The following is a 20,040-nucleotide window of genomic DNA, read 5'->3' as shown; positions in this document are numbered from 1 at the left end:
TTTGTTTATTGTATTCCTAAACTACAGTAAGGGATAAATAAATTACTTAAGAACAGAGAAACAAAACTGAAAAAAAGAAAATTGAAATGAAAAAAGACCCTTAAAAACAGTTCCTTAAGAGAATAATTAAGAGTTTAAATAAACATTAAGTATATAGTTAATAAAAAAAGACAAGCAACAATTTTTATATTCTTATTACAGTGAAAAAACAGATAAGTTATTTCAATGTCAGTAAAATTTAATTAACAAATGTATAAAGTATATTATTGAGATGTAACATAAAAGAAAAATGAAAAAAAATGCAAACATTTTTCACAGACATTCTGCAAAGACTTAAAACCTTCTTCCTGTTTCTGTGTATTCTTGAAAGACTTTTTCAATAAAAAAAACTGTTTGGAAAACAATCACACATCTTTTCAGGGGTCTTTTAACTTCTGCTCTTAAGCCCTGCTTACACACTTCTGAGAAGGAGCTCATCCTCACTCATCAACACCATCACGACCTGGCCTGAGGATGCACTCTTCCAGCTTCAGGACTGCTTTGAACACACTGACTGGAGTATTTTTGAACACCCGGGGGCCTCATTTATAAAACTTAGCGTAGGATTTGCGTCAGAAGTGGCGTACGGATGAAACATAGGACGTGCGTACGCACAGAAATATTCGGATTTATAAAACCGTGCGCACGCACATCCTACGCATCTTTCCCTTAATAAATCACAATCAATTCTAAATGTAGCGCAGCTTTTGCGGCTTCATGACACGCCCATAGTTGCCCATAAATAGTCCGTGAAACGCCCACAAATTAATATTCATTGATTGCGAAACCATGGCAAACACAGAGAGGAAATCAAAAAAACGTAACTTCACTCAATGTGAAGTAGAAGTTATCGTTGGCGAGGAGGAAAAGAGGATAAAAGTGTTGTTTGGAGGGCACAGTGTGGGCATTACTAATGCCAAAAAAGCAACGTGAGTGGCAAACGGTGGCAGACGCCGTAAATGCTGTAGCCTCACAACCTCGGACCGTGGCCGAAATAAAAAAGAAATGGTCGGACATCAAAGTCAAGGCAAAAAACGTCTAGCGCTCCATCGCCACAGTGTCACTCGTCCTCGTTTGCCAGCAAGTCTTCTTGCTGTCTAAAGATGCGTTCACTCTGAATTCTTCCATTTGCCACATCTTCTAAGAGCGTAAGATCAGCCATTGTGCGTCATTACGCATTGTGATGGGGCATTTTATTTCCATCCATTTAATTACATCTGACAAGCTACAGATGTCGGTAATAATCCACGTGGAAATGGGAAATTGATCAGCGCAAATGTAATTTCTTGTTGCTTTCTGAATGGTTGAGACATACGCCATACATTGTTTTATCAAAAATAAAACAAACTAAAGGCATATGCATGAATACCATAATTCTGTAGCTTATGAAGAAATGTTTTACTATGAAAACAACTTTCCCCAGTGGACAATTAATGCATCTCTCTCTATCTATCCATCTGTCTGTCTGATTGCACCTATATCTGCTCCACCAGACGGACACACTGACGAGAATATCAGTTTTGTACATTATTTCATTCTGTTAACTATATTATTTATGAGGATGAATTGCACAACATGCCAATATTGCAGAACATATTTCACTTTTCTTTTTGCAAATATGTGTTCATTTGAATTTCTGTTGTAATTTTCGTTTGATTTTTTTTTGTTTGTTTCAGTGCTGATCGATCAAACGGTTGTTCACGTAGGCTGTTAATTGTAAGACTTGCTTTGTGAAGTCTTCATGTTATTTCTGAGAGGCAGGATTGTCATTTTCACTTTCACGAGTTTCTTCCATCTGCCGACGGTGTCGCCGTTTCTCATTTCACCCGTTTTTGTGCGTACGCCTGGGTCAGAGCTTGCGTGGAGGACCGCACATTTTCCCGTCAAGTTTGCTTTTTATAAATTACAACTATTGCGTAGAGAGTGGTGTACGCCTTCTTTTGTGCGTACGCAACGTTTATAAATGAGGCCCCAGGACCTGACAGTATTCACAGAGGCCGTGCTGGAATACATCACCTTCTGCATGGGGACTGTCACGGAAGTGAAGCGCATCCGGGTCTTTCACAACCAAAAACCCTGGATGACCAAAGAGGTCAGGTTGCTCCTAAAAGGCCGTGATTTTGCCTTTAGGTCGGGGAACAAAGACCTGAACAGGACCGCAAGAGCCGACCTGGGGAGAGGGATCAGGAAGGCCAAGCTGGAATACAAAAGGAAAATTGAGGACCACCTCGCCAACAACAACCCTCGGCAGGTGTGGCAGGGACTACAGCACCTGACCAACTTCAGGGGACAGACCAACACCGTGGCACACTCAAGCGCTGCACTAGCAGAAGAGCTGAGCGCGTTCTTCTGACGCTTCGAGACCACATCACTGCAGTCTGAAGTCCCATCACCTCATCCTCACTCTGCTTCCAGCTCTGAACCCCTGACTGTGCAGTCACAGGACGTGGCACGGATGTTCAGCAGGATAAACCCCAGGAAAGCGGCTGGACCTGATGGAGTTCCCGGGAAAGTTCTGGGGGCCTGCGCCGATCAGCTCTCCCAGGTCTTCACAAAAATCTTCAACCTGTCGCTAGCTCAGGCTTTCATCCCTGCTTGCCTGAAGTCATCCACTATCATCCCGATACCCAAAAAGTCCTCATCCACAGCCTTCCTCACGGACTTCCGCCCAGTTGCACTCACTGCTGTCATCACAAAGTGTCTGGAGCGGCTGCTCCTGGGACACATCAAAGACTCCCTCCCTCCAATCTTCGTCCCCCACCAGTTTGCTTACAAAGCAAACAGATCAACGGATGATGCCATTTCCATCACCCTCCACACTGCGCTGAGCCACCTGGAACACAGAGACACCTACGCCAGGATGCTCTTTGTGGACTATAGCTCAGCCTTTAACATAATCATTCCTGACATTCTGGTCAACAAACTGTCTGACCTAGGACTCCACCCACTCACCTGCTCCTGGATCAAGGACTTCCTCACAAACAGACCACAGACAGTCAAACTTGGCCCCCACCTCTCCTCCACCCGGACGCTGAACACTGGCTCCCCACAGGGATGTGTGCTGAGTCCTCTGCTGTACACACTGTACACAGCAGACTGCAGACCAGCCCACACCAGCAACACCATAGTGAAGTTTGCAGACGACACTACTGTGGTGGGGCTGGTCTCTGGGGACGACGAGACGGCCTACAGAGACGAAGTCCTGAAACTGTCCAGGTGGTGTCAGCCTAATAACTTCATCCTGAACACCACCAAGACCAAGGAGATCATCCTGGACTACAGGAAGAACAGAGCAGATCCACCCCCACTCTACATCGATGGAAACTGTGTGGAGAGGGTCCACAGCTTCACCCTCCTGGGCACCACCATCTCTGCTGACCTCACAGGGTCTAACAACACCATCAGGAAGGCTCAGCAGCACCTGCACTTCCTGAGAAGACTCAGGAAGAACAATGTGAACCAGGAGCTGCTGGTAACCTTCTACCGCTCAACCATTGAGAGCATCCTGTCCTCCTGCATCACAGTGTGGTTCTCCCACTGCACTGAAGCAGAAAAGCAGAGCCTCCAGAGAATGGTAAAGACAGAAGAGGATCATCGGCTGCCCCTCCCCTCACTGAAGGACATCTACCAGTCACGCTGCCTCAGCAGAGTGACTGACATCATCACTGACTCCACCCATCCTCCTTTCTCTCTGTTTGAACTGCTGCCCTCTGGAAGGAGGTACAGGTCCATCAGAACCAGGACAAACAGACTCAGAAACAGCTTTTTTCCACAGGAAATCACCTTACGGAATACACACACCTCCACCAACCACACCCACTCTGACTATTTACTACAATGTGTGCAATATCCTGACTGTGCAATAACTCGATATTTATTATGCTGTGCTCACAGCAACTCATGTCATTCCATTGTATTTTATCCACAAATATTTAATATTTAACAGTTTCTGTACATTTTGTTCATTTTTTGTTAAGAGTTGTAAATACAGAATTTCTATTTCTATTCTATTTTTATTTTATGTAACTCCTTCACTCCAAGGCTGCTGCAATTTCATTGTATCCCCATGTACAATGACAATAAACGATTCTGATTCTGATTCTGTTGCACAAAAGTAGGATAAGGGATTAAGCCAGGATATCTTGGTGATCCTGGCTCAATTGATCCCCAATCCGGTTGCACTAAAGCTGGATAGGGGGCAGGAGGATATGTTATGGTATAAATTACCATGGAGATTTATTCTGTGGAGCTAGCCTGCTCCAGACCAGGCTAAATTCCAGGATCTATTTAATCTCATCCCTAATGTCAGTCAGCAGTCGCCACAAATGGAAACCAATAGTTATTTCACTGCTCACTATACATTTTTATCACATATAACTAGACCCACTGTCATTATTTAAACGTTTGTGATCATTAATTTCAATCATTTTGGATAAATGATGAGTTTTAGATGATGTTGCTATCATTAGATAATTTACAGTTTCCCATAGACTATAAGGCTATATGTAAAATGATAGAATATTAGGGCCACAGAAGGAAAAAAAAGACAAGTCATTATATTGTAACCAGTTGTTTTAAAGGAGGACAGTTGTTAAAATGACAGATGTGGGGCATTTCGTGAAATTGTACCTCAGTATGGTTTCATAAACGAAGACATGCTGATGTGCCAGAATATGAAGTATCACATTTTCATAACTATCAAAACTGTAAAAAGAATATGTTGCTTTTCTGTAGAAAGAACCAGCCTCATACATTTATGACTTTATCCTTTTTGCTCAGTGGGGCCCTAGTACTCTGTCATACAAAATAATACACATTCCATATGAATATAAAAACACAATGTGTAACATTATGTTCCTTTATTGAATAAGGACAAAACAAAGCAGGTAAACTATCAGCTCCTTTCAAAACTGAAGAGACAGGGACTCTACAAGATGGAAAGCACAGAATCAGAGTATATTATACAAAATGATACATACACATTCAAAGGTCTGTATATAACCCACCCTGCATGTCTGCACACTAAAATAAATGCAGGACAAATTTATTCCTGTACTGAATGTCTACGTCTGCCAGTTCTATTTGGCGCTGGAGGTGGTTGCCAATACAACTTTCTGATAGCTTGTGAGCTCTGTGAACACAATACAATTGGCGCAGCTGGAATTTGGCAGGATGTGGTGTCCTTTTATTAATACGCACTATGTTGCCAGGCTGGTTTTCCCACTGTATAGCACCTGGGTCCTGTAAAAGAAATGAGATTTTTCTGATCTGGATGAGGACTCCTCACCATTGTAGAGTGAATAGTACTTTCACAGTCTTAACATGATACCTCATGCCTTCTGGAATCCAGAGAGATGGTCTCCTCCTCCTCATCGTCTCCATCATGTGCTGTTGCTGCTCCACTGGGGCTTTCACCCTATCACATTTAATCGGATTCATATTGAAGCTAGTAGACAGGACATGCCAGGCCTACGGTATGCCTTTGATGGAGTACTCACTGGATCAGCATGGTCTGGTGCTTGTGCTGGTGGCTCTAACAGGAACACAGTGCTGCCAGACACTGCAAGGCAATAGGTAAACCAAAGTCAGACAGTCCCAATTGATTCAACATGAATGTGGTTGTATTCCATGTAGAGATGGAAGGACATACCTTGAATGAAGCGGGTGGCATCTTGGGAGGAACCTATGTTCGTCTCTTTCCCCCCAGGGATCCCCTCGAAGACGGGCCTGCCTTTATTTAGCTCCAAGGCCATGTCCTCTGCTGGGGTAAGGTCGGCCTTTGGTCACCCACCACCCGTGCCTTGTCTGTGGGTATTCTATTCACTGCTAAAACAGTACAATGTGTGAACAGGCACCTTCTGGGTACAATACATGCTTGTGCTTCGTTAAATATTAGTCAGGGACCATACCATTCTGCAGGATGTCCTGGGATTTGATTTTGACCTGCTGCCATGTCCGTTTTGGCCCGTTCATCTTTAATCTACATCACACGCACACACATTCTTTATCACAAGAACATTTGATGGAGTCACACTGACAAAAATGACTTGGCATTTTTGTATTGTTTTCAGTGAAAATATAAAATAAAGAACACTTAAGATGTATTTTCTTGATTTTCTAAATGACCTAGCAAAATAAGTATAGGTTTAGACCAAAAATATAAACTTCAAGTAAATGTGTGCTTAAAACAAGCAAATAAATTTAAACATCTGTCAATATAATAAGAAAAATTCTCTTGAAATAAGTTTACTTTTTCTATAGACACTTAGTTTTAGCAAAGTTCTCTTGTTTCACTGGCAGAGTTTTTTGCTTATTTTCCTAGGGTTATTTTGCTCTATAAAATATTGAAAATTTTTTTTAGATATTTTTTTGACTGAAAACAAGACAAAAATACTAAGTAAGAAAGACATATTTGCAGTGCAGTGAGCAACCGACCTTGGGTCCTTTGAAAGGCGTTTTATAAATTAAAGTGATATTATTATAGCTCATCTCTGTATTCAAGAAAAGTTTATTTATATCGCACTTTTCACAATTGTTTCATTCTGTCAAGGCTGCTTTACATTAATAAAAGGAGGGGAAACACAAAAAAAAAAAAGGTGGACAACATAATAAGCAGAGTCCAACGGCTAAGATTAAACCGTACTGAGCGTAGTAACGTAAAATAATAATGTAAGGCTTTAATAATCATATTTCATAGCTTTATACAGTGTGATGGAGTTACGTTATACAATTTCACTCATATATGCAGTGCATTTCAATATAAAATTTAACCATTTCATAATTACAGTATAACTGCGTTTTTGGAGATGTGAATTGATTACTTGATTTGTAATTGTGATGTTTCAGCGGAGCGGTGAGTGTGTAACTGTGCACTACATACGCATTCAGGCTGTCTGCAATACTTTGCCACACTTTTTCTCTTTGCTTTATCACTGTGGCGGTGTTGCCTTTCTTCTTAATTATATCTTTTACCTCCTCGTATGCCTCCATGAGGATTTGTGCTTCCGACGGGGAAAGGTACGCGGCTCTAGTTGCCATGGTAAATCAGTTTATCTGTGATCTGTGGAGGGGTCTGTTTGAGTGAGCCGTGAGCGCGCACCTATCCAGGATTGGTTACACCTGGCTTGATGAATCCGTGTCTGCTCATCCTGGCTTGGTCTTTGTGCAACCAATTAAGCCTGGACGCACATGTTTTGGCTTCATTGAGCTCAGCTCAGTCATTTATCCCGGATGTCTTAATTCTACTTTTGTGCAACAGGCCTCAGGTTTAGATAAAATAAACACATTAAGATTTTATTTATCTTGGTTTTCTGTCTCAATACTTAGTTATATATATCACATTTAGTTTCTATAAAAAGATTCTAGCTGTTTTTATTTGAAGCATTTCTGCTTTTTCCAGCTCTGAGTGTTAACGTCTAGCAGAATGAAATGTTTCTTCTTTTTATTTCTTCTTGGTTTTTGTTGTTTACCTCTTGGCTCCTCCCATCAGGGGTCACCACAGCCAATCAGCTTTTACTGATCCACATCAGTGGTTTAGCATCTGCTCCAATAGAATTCTTAGTATGAGGTGAAGACTGAAGATAAAGGAGGGATTTTTTAGTGAAAGATTCACTTTTTGTCTGGTTAGTGTTTCCAAGAAAACCTGGGAGGTATTCCAGGAAGCATGTTTAAACTAGCCTGACTTTAACCCTGAACTCTGGATGAAATCCACCAGAACTTGTTTACTCTGTCGGTTCCAAAAGACCGGATATGAGTTAGCGTAATTACGCTCGACTTGGTAACCCTGGGTTAATGCTCGTGCATGTCAAGTACATAAAGACATTCTCAATAGATCGCCGATTTCCGGAGTCACCATGGAAATGCGTGGAGAAAAAAAGAAAGCGCTATACTTTAGTGAGACGGAGTCTGAGATTTTAATGACGGCGTATGACGATTACACAACCATCAAAAAAGTAATACGGCTGCATCATCAAAAGAAAGAGTTTCTGCTTGGAGAAAAAGAACGGACAAAGTAAACACAAGAGTTTCTGATCTTATTTTCTTATCCAACTTAAATTAATTCGATTAGTAACAAGTAATTGAGAAAAATTTATTCAACCTACTTTCTTACGTCTATCTAACTCAATTTTTGTTACCAACTCAATTTAACATATTTATCTAACTAAATGTCATAATACTCCAATTCAATTACAGTTTTTCCATCTTAATTTATTGTAGTTCTTGAACTCTCATGTGTCTAAATTTGAGCCTGCAGATATACTCATTTTTATAACAATGAAATGAATTAAACAAAATAGTTTAGAACCATTTAACCATGTACCATATCTCTGAATTTCTCATTATACCATTACATTGTAGGGGTGCAACATAAACTGATTATCCTTTCCCTCCTTCGCACTCATAGAAAGAATTCAACATAGTAGGACAAAATAACTCTGCAATACACACCAAAACAGCTAAACAACTAAACACATTTGGACAAAAACCCACACAATCCGTCCAGACAGTCAAAAGGAATGATATCCCACAATCCCTCGCGGTGCCAATTTAACAGCAGCACCAAAGTTACACAAACTTAAACAAAAGAATTTGAATGAAAGTAAAATAACCGTCTGAAAACTACTTGTTATTTTTAAACTGACTTAACTAAAAGAATGGATTTATCTTAGCTGAAGCAAATTATTAATTTAGATCAATGTAAAAAGTTTATCTTTCCAACATCCATATGTGGTCTTATCACCCTCTCATGGTGGAAAAAGTATTATCTGAGCTTCTTCATCCACTAAATCATCTTCAAATGGACACGCCATGCTGCTTCACCTCTCTGAAAACAAACTAACCTTCAACTAAACCTGCTCCAGAACAGGTTATGTTCAGAGCATGAGTTGCCATAGCAACTTGACCTACCCTGAAACATACCTCCATTTCTGGAACCGAAAGCTGAGGTTATCAACTTCCTTGGCCTCAAACTTACCGTGGGAGCTACCATAACCTGCTTTCTGGAATACCCCCCTGAACTTTTTGATGCTTCAAGTTAAACAGGATTTTGGTTCGATTTCTGTCTTTAAACTCTGTGGTTTTCCTTCAAATTCAGGACTTCAAGTCCCTCAAATGCAGCATTTGTGAGTCTGGTGTTTGTTACAACTGAACCAATAAATGTCTGGAGTTTCCTTTTATTTGTTTTTAATTTATGTTTCTATTGAGTCCATTTATCTAGAAAGAAAACCTTCAAAAACTTGACCAACCAAATATCAAATCCACTGTTCCAACTTTCTGTCTGGTTAGTTTTTCCAAGAAAACCAGGGGCCTGTTTCAGAAAGGAGGTTCAACCAACTCTGAGGTTAAACTTGAACTCTGAGTTGGTCAATCGAGAGATTAACAAGTCTGAGTTTTCTGTTTCAGAGAAGCTGATCGGAGTTAGGTCAATCAACTCTGAGTGGACTGATTCGGAGGTGAGCGTACGCACCGCGACTATAAGGAGCCATTATCAATGGAGCGCAGATATCACGAGTCACCATGGCAACCGTGAAAAAAAGAGGTCTGCGTATTTTTCTCCAGCTGAACTTGACGTGCTGCTGCAGAGTTACAGTGAATATGAGCACATATTATTCCAGAAGAAAAGCAACACCGCTGCATCTGCAAAACAGAGACAGTTAGCGTGGGAAAACATAGCTGCTCAAGTTAATGCCTAAGTTTGCATTTAAATCATTGTTATAAAATATTGGCTGTAATAACTTTTTAAATAGCGTAAGGTGTGAAATAAAAAATGGCGATATTTAGGTGTACTTTTGAAAGTGTTATTCCTGGTGTAAATGCATGAAATGCTGCACAGTGTACAGAACCAACAATCTGGGGGAAAAATGCATTTAACGTTGATAATGTTTAGAGGACTTTTTTGTTAACTCTTGCAAACGTTGGTCAGTTTAATATTAATACATGCAATTGTAGCCGGCCTCACAGGGTTCGGTGTCGGTAGATGTGAATGAAATTATGGTGCTCAGACACACACGTCTGTTCACTCCACAGGTCTCTTTATTATAAATCTTGCACAGCAGAACACATGCCCCCTACAGTCCCACTACCGTAACTGCAGTAGTAAATGCATGAACATGAGAAACTGCATGGGCTGCTACAGAATTGTGTTTTTAAAAGTAAGCTTTTGTCTACCCTTGTATTGATCAAGTGGTATAGGTTTATATGGGATTAAGAAAGTAAGCAGTACCAGCAAATTGTGTTTCCAAAAAGTAATTGTTACATTAATTTAATTCAATGTCCCTGATTTCATTTTCATGTTGATGCAATCCTGCAGGAATTAAAAGAACATGGCAGCAGCTAAAAAGTATAAAAACATAATTCAATCAGGTCAAATTTGAGCATGTCATGGATGTAGGCTTTGTTGACAATATTTAACATATGAAACATCTACATAGCAATAAATATCTAATGGTGTTTTCATTGTATATATGTAATTGACTGCAACGAAAAACGGTAACGCTCAAACAAAAACGTATGGAGCAATGACAAAATATTGAGTCTTCTCAAAATCCTCGTACGAGGTAAATATAATTCTCTACGAATTAATGCAGCCTCCTCGTCTATTGGGTCCTCCAAAAAAGGACAAGCCATTCTTGTCACTTAGACCGTCTCTGTCTGTGTGACGGAAATTTGGGCAATGAAGGTTAAAGCGAAAAATACCGCTTTGTCTTTAAAAAGGGGAGGGGACCGGCAGAAACTTTGAGTTTGGAGAATAAAACCTGCTCCCGACCAGGTTAGGTTCACAGCATAAGTAACCATGGATACTGACTCCGAGTATAAGTTACCTCTCTTTCAGAAACGGGTTTGACTTACTCTGCTTTCTCTGGTTTAACAAACCTCCCATTCTGAAACGGAAAACCCAGGGTTTCCCTGATTTCAGGGTTAACGCACTCAGAGTTTACACTTAACCTCCTTTCTGAAACAGGCCCCTGGACGTTTCTGACTTGATGATCAAATGTTTGTCAACAACTGCTTTAGTGAGTCTGGAGAAGAAAGTTGATCTGTTGGGATTTTCTGCTGCTTTAGTCTGGACATTCAAGCAAACATTTCATTATCATTAGAAACATTTTCTAACAGAAATAGTTTCTACTTTATTTAATAAACTGTGGTTTAGAATCAGAGACATAAAAGTTTTTCATTTTCAGTCAACATCAATGTTTAGATGTTCTTCATGTTCAAAGTCATGACTGAGGTCTTTCCTTTTCATGGAGCTGCTATATTTTTTATCTTGAAACTGTTGAACACTAAATGTCCTCATTCTTCATGCTGATCAGGCAGAACTGCAGAAATGTGTGCTGCAGATGCCATGTTTGCCACTAGAGGGCAGCACAGCAGCTTCAGTCTTTGTCGTTGTTGCTGTGTGAGCCTGAAGGAGCTTCAAAGTGAGCTGCAGCTTGGTTCAGACAAACCTCCACATTCACACACAGATGTGATCCTGAAGAAGTCTGAACAGAACATTTCAGGAGAACTCTTCAGTCCAGAACATGAGCCTGCATTGTTCCTGAAACTGGGATCAGAGTTCTGCTCTCTGCTCCAACAGAACCACCTTCATGAGCTCCTGGTTTCTTCTGGATCCTCCAACATTCAGACGCTCTCTGACTGAGTTCATGTCTGCACAGAAACCTTCAGGGCCCGGAAAGACCTACGGCATCCAACTCAGCACCCATGACGAGCGGCGGACCTCGCGGGCAGCAAGGGCGGACCGCACGGAGACGGCCGGAGGCGGGACGGGCACACCGCCTGGTTCCACTGCCACCTACGCAGGCGTTGGAGGCCTGCGCAGAGATGGACAGGGGGCGGACCGACGTCCACCGGGTCGTCAGAGGAGTGCTCCGGGAGAGGCGTAACATCTCGCCAGGAACTTGCTGTCGGCAGCTCCGATCAGCTAAGGTGACATCCGGAAGGGGACCAGCGGGGGGCGTGTGGGCGATGGAAGGGCCTTTGCCGGGACTGGGAACACCGGAGCGGCGCACCGAGGAGCGGATCGGAGGGGTCGCCGTCGTGGAGCAGCTGCAGCCCGTGCATCCATCCGACGCACGACGTGTGTCTGGCGGATCGGCGTGGGGCATGCGCGGCGGCGGACTGCTGAGTGGATTGCCGCACATCACCAATCCCTCAGAGGAGGGGGGTGGTGTGACGGTGTGGCACCGTCAGATGACGAGGGGGGCCACACTGTGTTTTATCGTTTGTGCATTCATGTATTTTATGTTTTGAAATTACTACCTGTGGTGCCACCTGGCAGCTAATGAGGAGCAACGCCCAATGGACGTGGCATAGCGTTTAAAAGGGAGCGCCACAGGTAGTGAAATGAGGAGTGTGACGGAGGTGCCATGCACTGGTGTGGCCCTGCGTGGAGCAATTGTGGTGCTCAACTGTCTTGAATAAACAACGAACATCCTCACCTTGGCTCCTCTGCATCCTTTCCCGGCGGGACCCCGTCACATTCTGAATCAGGAGGGAGGAGCTCTCATCTGTTCTTCCCACCCCCATCTAGAAAGACATCAGCACCACCTGAACATTCCAAAGCTCTTTTCCAACCCATTTCTACTGAGAAGGAACCAAACACATGAAGATTAGAAAAGCTGGAACAGGATGAGGGGGAAGGCTAAAGATTCAAGTCTGTTTGTGAGTCAAAGATGGAATGAAGAAAAAAATCAATAGAAAACACAGAGTTGATTCAAAAGAGCATTTATTAGATCCAAACAGGCAGCAGGAATTTTATAGACAGTTTTCAGTTTGAAGCCTTTTGACACTGAGATGCAGTTCTGCAAACAGCCAGCATGTGTCTCCCTTCTTCCTCCTGCTTTAATGCAGTTGGTGTTGTTGCAGCAGCTGCATCAAAGTGATTCTCTGCATCCAGAGGCTGTCGTTCCTCACTAAAATCCACTCTGTTCATTCATGTCCTCTGGAGAAAACAGGCTTTATGCTCAGAAAGTTTCTACTAGTTTAGATATTCTAGAAAATGAGGAGATTCTACTGGATTTAGATGAAACTTCTTTAAAACTGCAGCTAAAAATGCTGTCAGCATGAAAAAGAACAGAGTTTTACCCTCAAAACACCAAAGAAAAAGAAAGTTCAGTCAGAAAACTGTGGAAAACATCAATCAAAGCAAAACTCAGTCTTTTAAACTGCATGAGTCAATATTTGATCATCAACAGAACAGAGATGATAGAAAAATGATTCAACTGAGAGACTTTTGTTCACTAACTGAGATCAGACGGGAGTTCTGCTCCAAAAACTGACTTCAAAGGACTTGAATCCAAACCAGTGAGTCATGTGACCACAGCGTTTGTCCGTGTCTCCACTATGAACATTCTGGTCACATGACCATGTTGGAGTTTTCTGAATGAAACTCTGTGTTTGTTTGTCAATGAGAGTTTCTGGAGAACAGAAATCAAGTGTGAAACATCAGGAACCAGAATCTAGTGATCCAAAGTTCTGGTTCTGTCCCTGTTCCAGAGACAGAACCAGGATCCAACGCCTGACTGTGTTTTCCCCTGACCCACACATAGATCTATGTCATCCAGAAATGTTCTGTCTGATCAATGATTCCCTCAATCCCTGATTGGTCCATCCCAAACTCACATCTGTCCATCAAATGTAGATCAAAGAAGAAAGTGATGATCTAGAAAATAATCTGTTTGTCTGCAGGTCTGTTTTTCTCCAGATCCTGGAGCTGCTGAACATCTGAATCCAACCCATGTTTCAGATCAACACTCCAAGTTAGAATGAGAAGAGGACGTGCAGTTCTCCATCAGTCCACCGGGGGAGCTGCAGCACAATAACTGTCCACTTGATGCTGAGAGAGACAGTGGAGCTGATCTCAGATCAGTTCCTGCTGCAGCTCTGACACTCATCTCCACTTCCTCTGATTCCTCCATCACTCTGCTCTCCACCTCCCAGGAACACCGTCCAGTCACAACATCTCTGCAGACCAGCTGCTGCTGCTGCTCCTCTCTGCTCCTCCAGGAGGAACATCAGACGCTTTAGTTACCCCACCTGCAAAAAGAAATGAGGAAGACAGAGATGAAGGAGTGTCTCCTGATCCTGGTCTGTCAGTCAGTGATGCAGCACAGCAGCAGAAAGAGCAGCAGGAGCTTCAGTCCTGTTCAGAGCAGCAGCTTCCTGTCATCTTCACCTGTTGGAGCTTCTGCTGCTCTGATTGGCTGACTGTTGTCCTGAAGCCTGTCATCATTCTCCTCAGAGCTTCACTGAGAAGCTGCAGCTTCACAGGAAACTCTGCATCTTTGCTCTCAGACTAACTTTAGGACCAAACATCTGGAAGCAGCTGGACTGACTCCAACCCTCTACTGACCTCAGAGTCTGCAGTTTGGAGTTTGGACTCTCCACCAGATCCTGGAGCTGCTGAACTTCTGAATCATCAAGGAAGTTGAACATCAGGTCCAGTTCTGTCAGGTGGGATGTGTTGGACTTCAGAGCTGAGGCCAGAGCATCACAGCCAGTCTCTGACAAACTGCAGCCCCTCAACCTGAATCCAGAACAAAGAGTTGATATTAAAGATTTTTTATTTTATTTGAAATGGTTTATTTTAAGCAATCAAAGCAAGATAAATACACTAAACAATTCAATCAGCAGCAATACATTCATTCAAAAACGTATTAATTTAGGATAATTGGACATTAAATCAAAGATTACTTGAAAGGGAGTGGAAGGAAGCAAATTTATATAATCCCACCCCTGTTCTACCGTAACCATTTTCATTAAATGATTTATCATTATCTGGTTCCTATATTTTTACTATATTTGTGTCTTACCAACACTGTTTCAGGTCATTAAGAGTCCTTAAGGACCTTAATAAATTAATAAATGTTTACAACACTCCTTATGGACCCCCACTTCTTTTTGCCGTCCTCCTCCTGGACGAGGGTGTCTGGCCCTTGCCTCGCTCTCTCCTGGACCAATCAGGGCCAGGTGGGTGGCTGCCTGGAGCATAGGGCAGGTCTCCCTTGGGGTCCCTGGCTCGTACCTGGGGTTGGGGTGGAAATATGCCCAGAACTTCGGGGTGGTGGTAGGGCTGTGACGATAACCACATCACCGAACTTTTTCGGTGCATGTGGTGCGTGATTGGAACTATAATAAACACATTAAACGCATTCATCTTTGCTGATAATTTCCTTTTTCTGCTAGTTCTGTGTTCAGACTTTCCTTCTGTCTTTCAGACTGTTCTCTCCTTCTCTCCCACCGCGCCTGTCACTGTCTGTTGTGGGCGCGCGCTCTGCGCTGGACGTGGCACAAGGCTCCCTTTATACACACAGGCGCGCTTTCAGAAGCACACATCCTCATTCTAAAACCAAAGTTTCCGTCTCGCGAGGAAATACGACAAATTTACTGCTTTCTAATTATTAATTTCCATTGTATTCATTTCCATTACAACCTGCGTGCGTTCTTAAGTGTGCGACACGGCCGGCCGCTGGAGGATTTTGCGTTGGGGGGGGGGGGGGTATTACTGTTCTCCTTCACTCCGTAACACCAATCATGAACGCACGCTGTTATATTTCCATGAATATCACTACATGTTTTGTTTGGGAACTATTTTGTGCAGCGTAACGTTACGTGTCTGTATAAACAAAGGCGGAGCCTCCTGCCCCGCGTTCTTCATGGGTGTCAGGCTTCACAGCTACCGGAAAGGTGACAGTGTGTGCAGTCTGTTTATTACTGGGCAATATATAATATTCTGAGAAGATGTCTGTACCAGAGAGCACAGGTGAAACTTGCGTGCAGCTCCAGAGCGGTCCGCTGCAGAGGAATCAACACACACCCCCAACACACGTGTGCACACCTTCCTCCTATACCTACACAAGACGCTCCGCGCTCACACACACAGCCAATCTACAACACCTATAGTTAGTTCACAAGTTAGATATGTAGTTGTTAGTTGTTACTGTTATCTGTTGATAAAGAATAGTACGTTGTTATTGTATTTATCCCCGATGTGGCCGCCGGTTAACCGCGACATCGCGCCCCCTGATGGTTCAACACCGCGCCGATCAAAAATTCGACACCGTCACAGCTCTAGGTGGTGGTGGGGTGCTTTTCTGGGGCTGGGGGCTCTGCGATGGGCCCTCCCCGCATGGTGGGGGGGCTGCTCTTCTGGTTGGGCAAGAGCTGCACTCTCTGTACCCCCTGTGTCTTCCTGCTCTCTGGCTTTGGGGGCCCCCGTGGCGGTCCTGCTGGCCCCGGCCTGGGTGCCGGATGTGATCGCCCAGGGGGCAGTTGTTCTCTATTTGCTACCGTGTGGGTGTTGGAGGGGATTCTGGCTCCTGCTGCGTCTGGGGTCTTGGTGTGGGGATGGCTGGGCACTCTCCCTCCTTCTTTTTACATTCCATCATCCATTTTAGAGGAACATAAACACTCACCTGAGCACAGGTGTTAGCTCACCTTTGCACAAATACTTTGCGTGATTGAATGACATATTTCACACTACTTGGTTTTGAAGGCATACGTATGTGTGTGCGAACATTTGTTGGATTGTGTACATGTTAAAATCTGGACAATTTTGGAGCCAACAGGTATGTTTAAAACATTTCAATGTATGTGTGGAAAGGCCCCGCCCTTATAGACTTGTATTACATCTGAACCTCACCGTAATGATTATAACCATTTAGCAACATGTACCTTTATGCTGCTTCATTGTTTCACACACCCCCCTATCTATAATCATCTTTCTGTCCCCCCCTCTCTAACATCCCTCTCTCTTCCTCCCTCCTTTCCTTTTTGTCCGGTCCACAACACAAAAGATTTTCTAAAATAATACAAAAGGGGTTTATTCAGACATACCTCTGGTTTGTCAGAAGATTCATAACCCCTGTTGTTAAAGTAAAATATCTGCTCACTGTGGGTCAACACAACTTTGTCATGAAATTGATCTGAACACAACTGAAACATGGAGTCTGACCTCAGAGTCTGCAGTCTGCAGCCTGGACTCTCCAGAAAATCACAGAGATGAAGAAATCCTGAATGCTCCAGGTCATTCCAGCTCAAGTCCAGTTCCGTCAGATTAGATGGGTTATTCTTCAGAGCTGAGACCAGAGCTACACAGCTGATCTCTGACAAACTGCCGCACTCCAACCTGCAATCAGACAGAAAAGTGTGTTCAGGAACAGTGATGCTGCTGGAGGTCCAGGAATGTGGTAAATTCAGTCAGGTGGGACCCGCTCTAATGACAGACTGACAGATGACATTATCATTGTTTAGTAAATTCTTTTTGGATTTTGACCCAAAACATGATGGCAAATTAAAATGCAACAGATTTAAAATAACTCTCTCACTCTTCCTTATGCATTATCCAATCAATTTCAGATGGCTGCTGCCGCTGTGTCTGTGTCTCTCGTCATTGCCAAGTATGTTCCCTCATCTCCTGCACCGATATCTCTATTTTTCTATCCACAACCTTTGTTGACCACAACAACACTGTTGGTAGGAGAATCAATTAGGCGCCGTAGATTTTGTAATGCAAACACTCGTTCTTTTCCTGGTGCTCCAGTACCCTACTGGATAAACTTCATGGACTTTTACAAACAGACCTTCTACAATAACCAGAATCATCATCCATTTAGGGACCAATGACACTTCACGCTGTCAGTCAGATCTCACCTAATTGGATGTTTTGGATTTGCTTGCGTTTTTAGTCTCTTGTGGGAGATCAGTTTTTATTTCCAGCCCTCTCCCCACACAAGGCCATGGAATGGAGAGGTTGAACGAGATTTTAGCGCTCACCAACTGGCTTAAATACTCTTCTTTCTGCTATACCTATGGTTTTATTGACAATTTTAATGCTTTTTGGGATTGCTGTTCCTTTCTCATTCGGGTTCTCAAGAAACATGAGAGCCTGTCGTCTGAGGGACTGCATATGTTTCAGTTTGGGGTCTCTGCATCCTAAAGTCAAAGGCCTGAACCGGCTCGCAACATCAAGTGCGTGTGTGAGCTTATAAAAACCAAACTCGACGTTCAACCTTAAGCAAGTTAAAAGATGCACCGGCAGCTTTGAAGCTGCATCACCGGAGTTGTGTTGGAAAGCCGGGGTTGTTGCTGGCCTGAAGCCGACACAGCCCGGCATGGATACCTCTTTCCAGGCGAAGCTACCACCGTTTTCTGCGAGAGCAGGGACACAAACGGAAAATGGGCTCCGTCCCTGCAGCTAGGTGGAGAACGAGAGATTTGGGTTTTTATTGAAAGCATTTGAGCCACGCTTTGACATGACAAAAAATGACCTCTCCACTGTACGCCCAGACCAGAGCTATGGTTGAGATTGCACTGGAAACAGCACAAAAAGTGGCATCCCAGCCCTTTGTACTAAATAATGTTCACAAAAGTCTGTTATTCATTACACCAAATAAAACAAAAGTTGTTCATTGTCATTTTGTTTAAAAACTAAAAAATAAATGGGGAAATATTTTCCAAAAAACAGTTTTTCAAGTTCTTCTTTCTTAAAGTTTGATATATCGTGAGTTGTTAGAGACGATATATATCGAGTATCACATTATCTCCATATTGTGATAGTATCGTTATCATGAGCAATGTTTCACAAATCGTATCGTATTGTAAGGTACCCAGTGATTCCCAGCCCTAGTCAGGATGTATAAGAGTAGCCACTATCTTCTCCAGCCTTCCTGCCAAGGCTTTGCAGATTATTTTAAGATCTGCATTAATCAGCTATATGGGTCGATAGCTAGATTTTAAAAGTAAAATAATTATGGCAGAGTTCATATTTGGAGGTAGATAATTGTTTTCCTTAGTTTCTGTTGTCACTCTGAGAAAAGTGGGAGCCAAAGTAGGCCAGAACTCTTTATAAAATTCTGCTGGGAAGCCATCTGCTCCTGGGGCTTTTTTAACCAGGCATGTTGGTTAGTGCTTTATGTAGCTCTTCTTCAGTTTAAAAAAAACCTTTTAGACCAAACATAAAACCAGAAGTGACTGGTCGTTCCAGGCTATAGCCTACAGACTCTGGAATGCGCTGCCTCTGTCCCTTCATGTGGCCGACTCTGTCAATTAGGTCAACTGAAGACTTTTTTTTCCCAACATGCTTTTAGCTGACTGGTTTCATTGTTATTTGTTTTGTTTTACATCATATTTAATTGATGTTTCTGTGTTTTCATTGTACTGGCCTGTATTGTGTTTTATTGTTCAGCGCTTTGTGATTTTATCTGGCAAAGGCACAATATAAATAAAACTTACTTATTTACTTACTTATCCGCCCTGATGATAGACTGACAGATAATATTCTCACTGATTAGATTTGAAATGACGTTAAAACAGACAAGGAATTGAAATGTCATTTATCATCATGAATTAATAATGACTAAATACATTTTCCAAATGCATGGCAGAAATGCAGATTGACCTGACAGTTGGAAAATGAATTTTCATTTGAATTATGAAACTATAAAACATGACAATTTAAAATCCAATAGATTTTCTTTGATGTAAAGCTTTAATTTAAAAAAATGTCAAATGAAATTGGATTTCTTTATATTGAATCCTAAGTTGTAAAATGCATTTTCAAATGACATCATCACATTGCAAAGTGAAATGTTTATTGAGAATTGAAGAGACCGGCATGAACCGTGGGCGTGGACAAAAACAAATGGGGGAAAAAACAATTTCATTTGGTCCTGCCCCTTTTCCCCATATTTGGAAGGTCCAGGTTAGGCTGAGTTAACTCCAGCCAATATGGCGGTGCCCCTGAGCTGACAAAGACAGAGATAGACAGACAGAGAAACTGCTCTCCCACTAAGAATTGACGAGACATGGCAGTGAAGCTACTGTCTTCAACCTGTAAGTTCTGGTCTAACTCTGGGGTGGGAAACCTGTGGCATCCTGAGGGAAAGAGAGTAGCAAACTGGGTGCGACAACAGTGAGCACTTGATCTGTCTGTACTTTGTGGATTTGAAAAAAAAAGTGGTTTGATTGAAAAATTTCTTCTCACAGTGAGCTTTTTTCCGCTAT

General features: G+C 42.5%; 2 protein-coding genes across 3 annotated transcripts in view; both read right to left on the bottom strand.

Annotated features, from left to right (window-relative positions):
* The window catches only part of LOC105355327 (NACHT, LRR and PYD domains-containing protein 12-like), a 1,049,862-nt gene that overhangs the window by 650,134 nt on the left and 379,688 nt on the right, over positions 1-20,040 (bottom strand). The window lies entirely within an intron of this gene.
* The window catches only part of LOC105355311 (NACHT, LRR and PYD domains-containing protein 12-like), a 93,452-nt gene continuing 86,158 nt past the window's right edge, over positions 12,747-20,040 (bottom strand). For both annotated transcript variants that reach the window (XM_023962005.1, XM_023962007.1), the window contains 3 exons: positions 16,991-17,164; positions 14,390-14,563; positions 12,747-14,073 (listed from right to left, as the gene is read on the bottom strand). In XM_023962005.1, coding sequence (XP_023817773.1) covers positions 14,061-14,073; positions 14,390-14,563; positions 16,991-17,164 — 361 coding nt within the window. In that variant the 3' untranslated portion in view covers positions 12,747-14,060. The remainder of the gene's footprint in view (positions 14,074-14,389; positions 14,564-16,990; positions 17,165-20,040) is intronic.

Source organism: Oryzias latipes, chromosome 2 (genome assembly GCF_002234675.1).
Source record: "Oryzias latipes chromosome 2, ASM223467v1".
In the NCBI taxonomy this organism is placed as follows: domain Eukaryota; kingdom Metazoa; phylum Chordata; class Actinopteri; order Beloniformes; family Adrianichthyidae; genus Oryzias; species Oryzias latipes.
The sequence above is the reverse complement of the archived record's forward strand: the minus strand, read 5'-3'. Positions and strand labels throughout refer to the sequence as shown.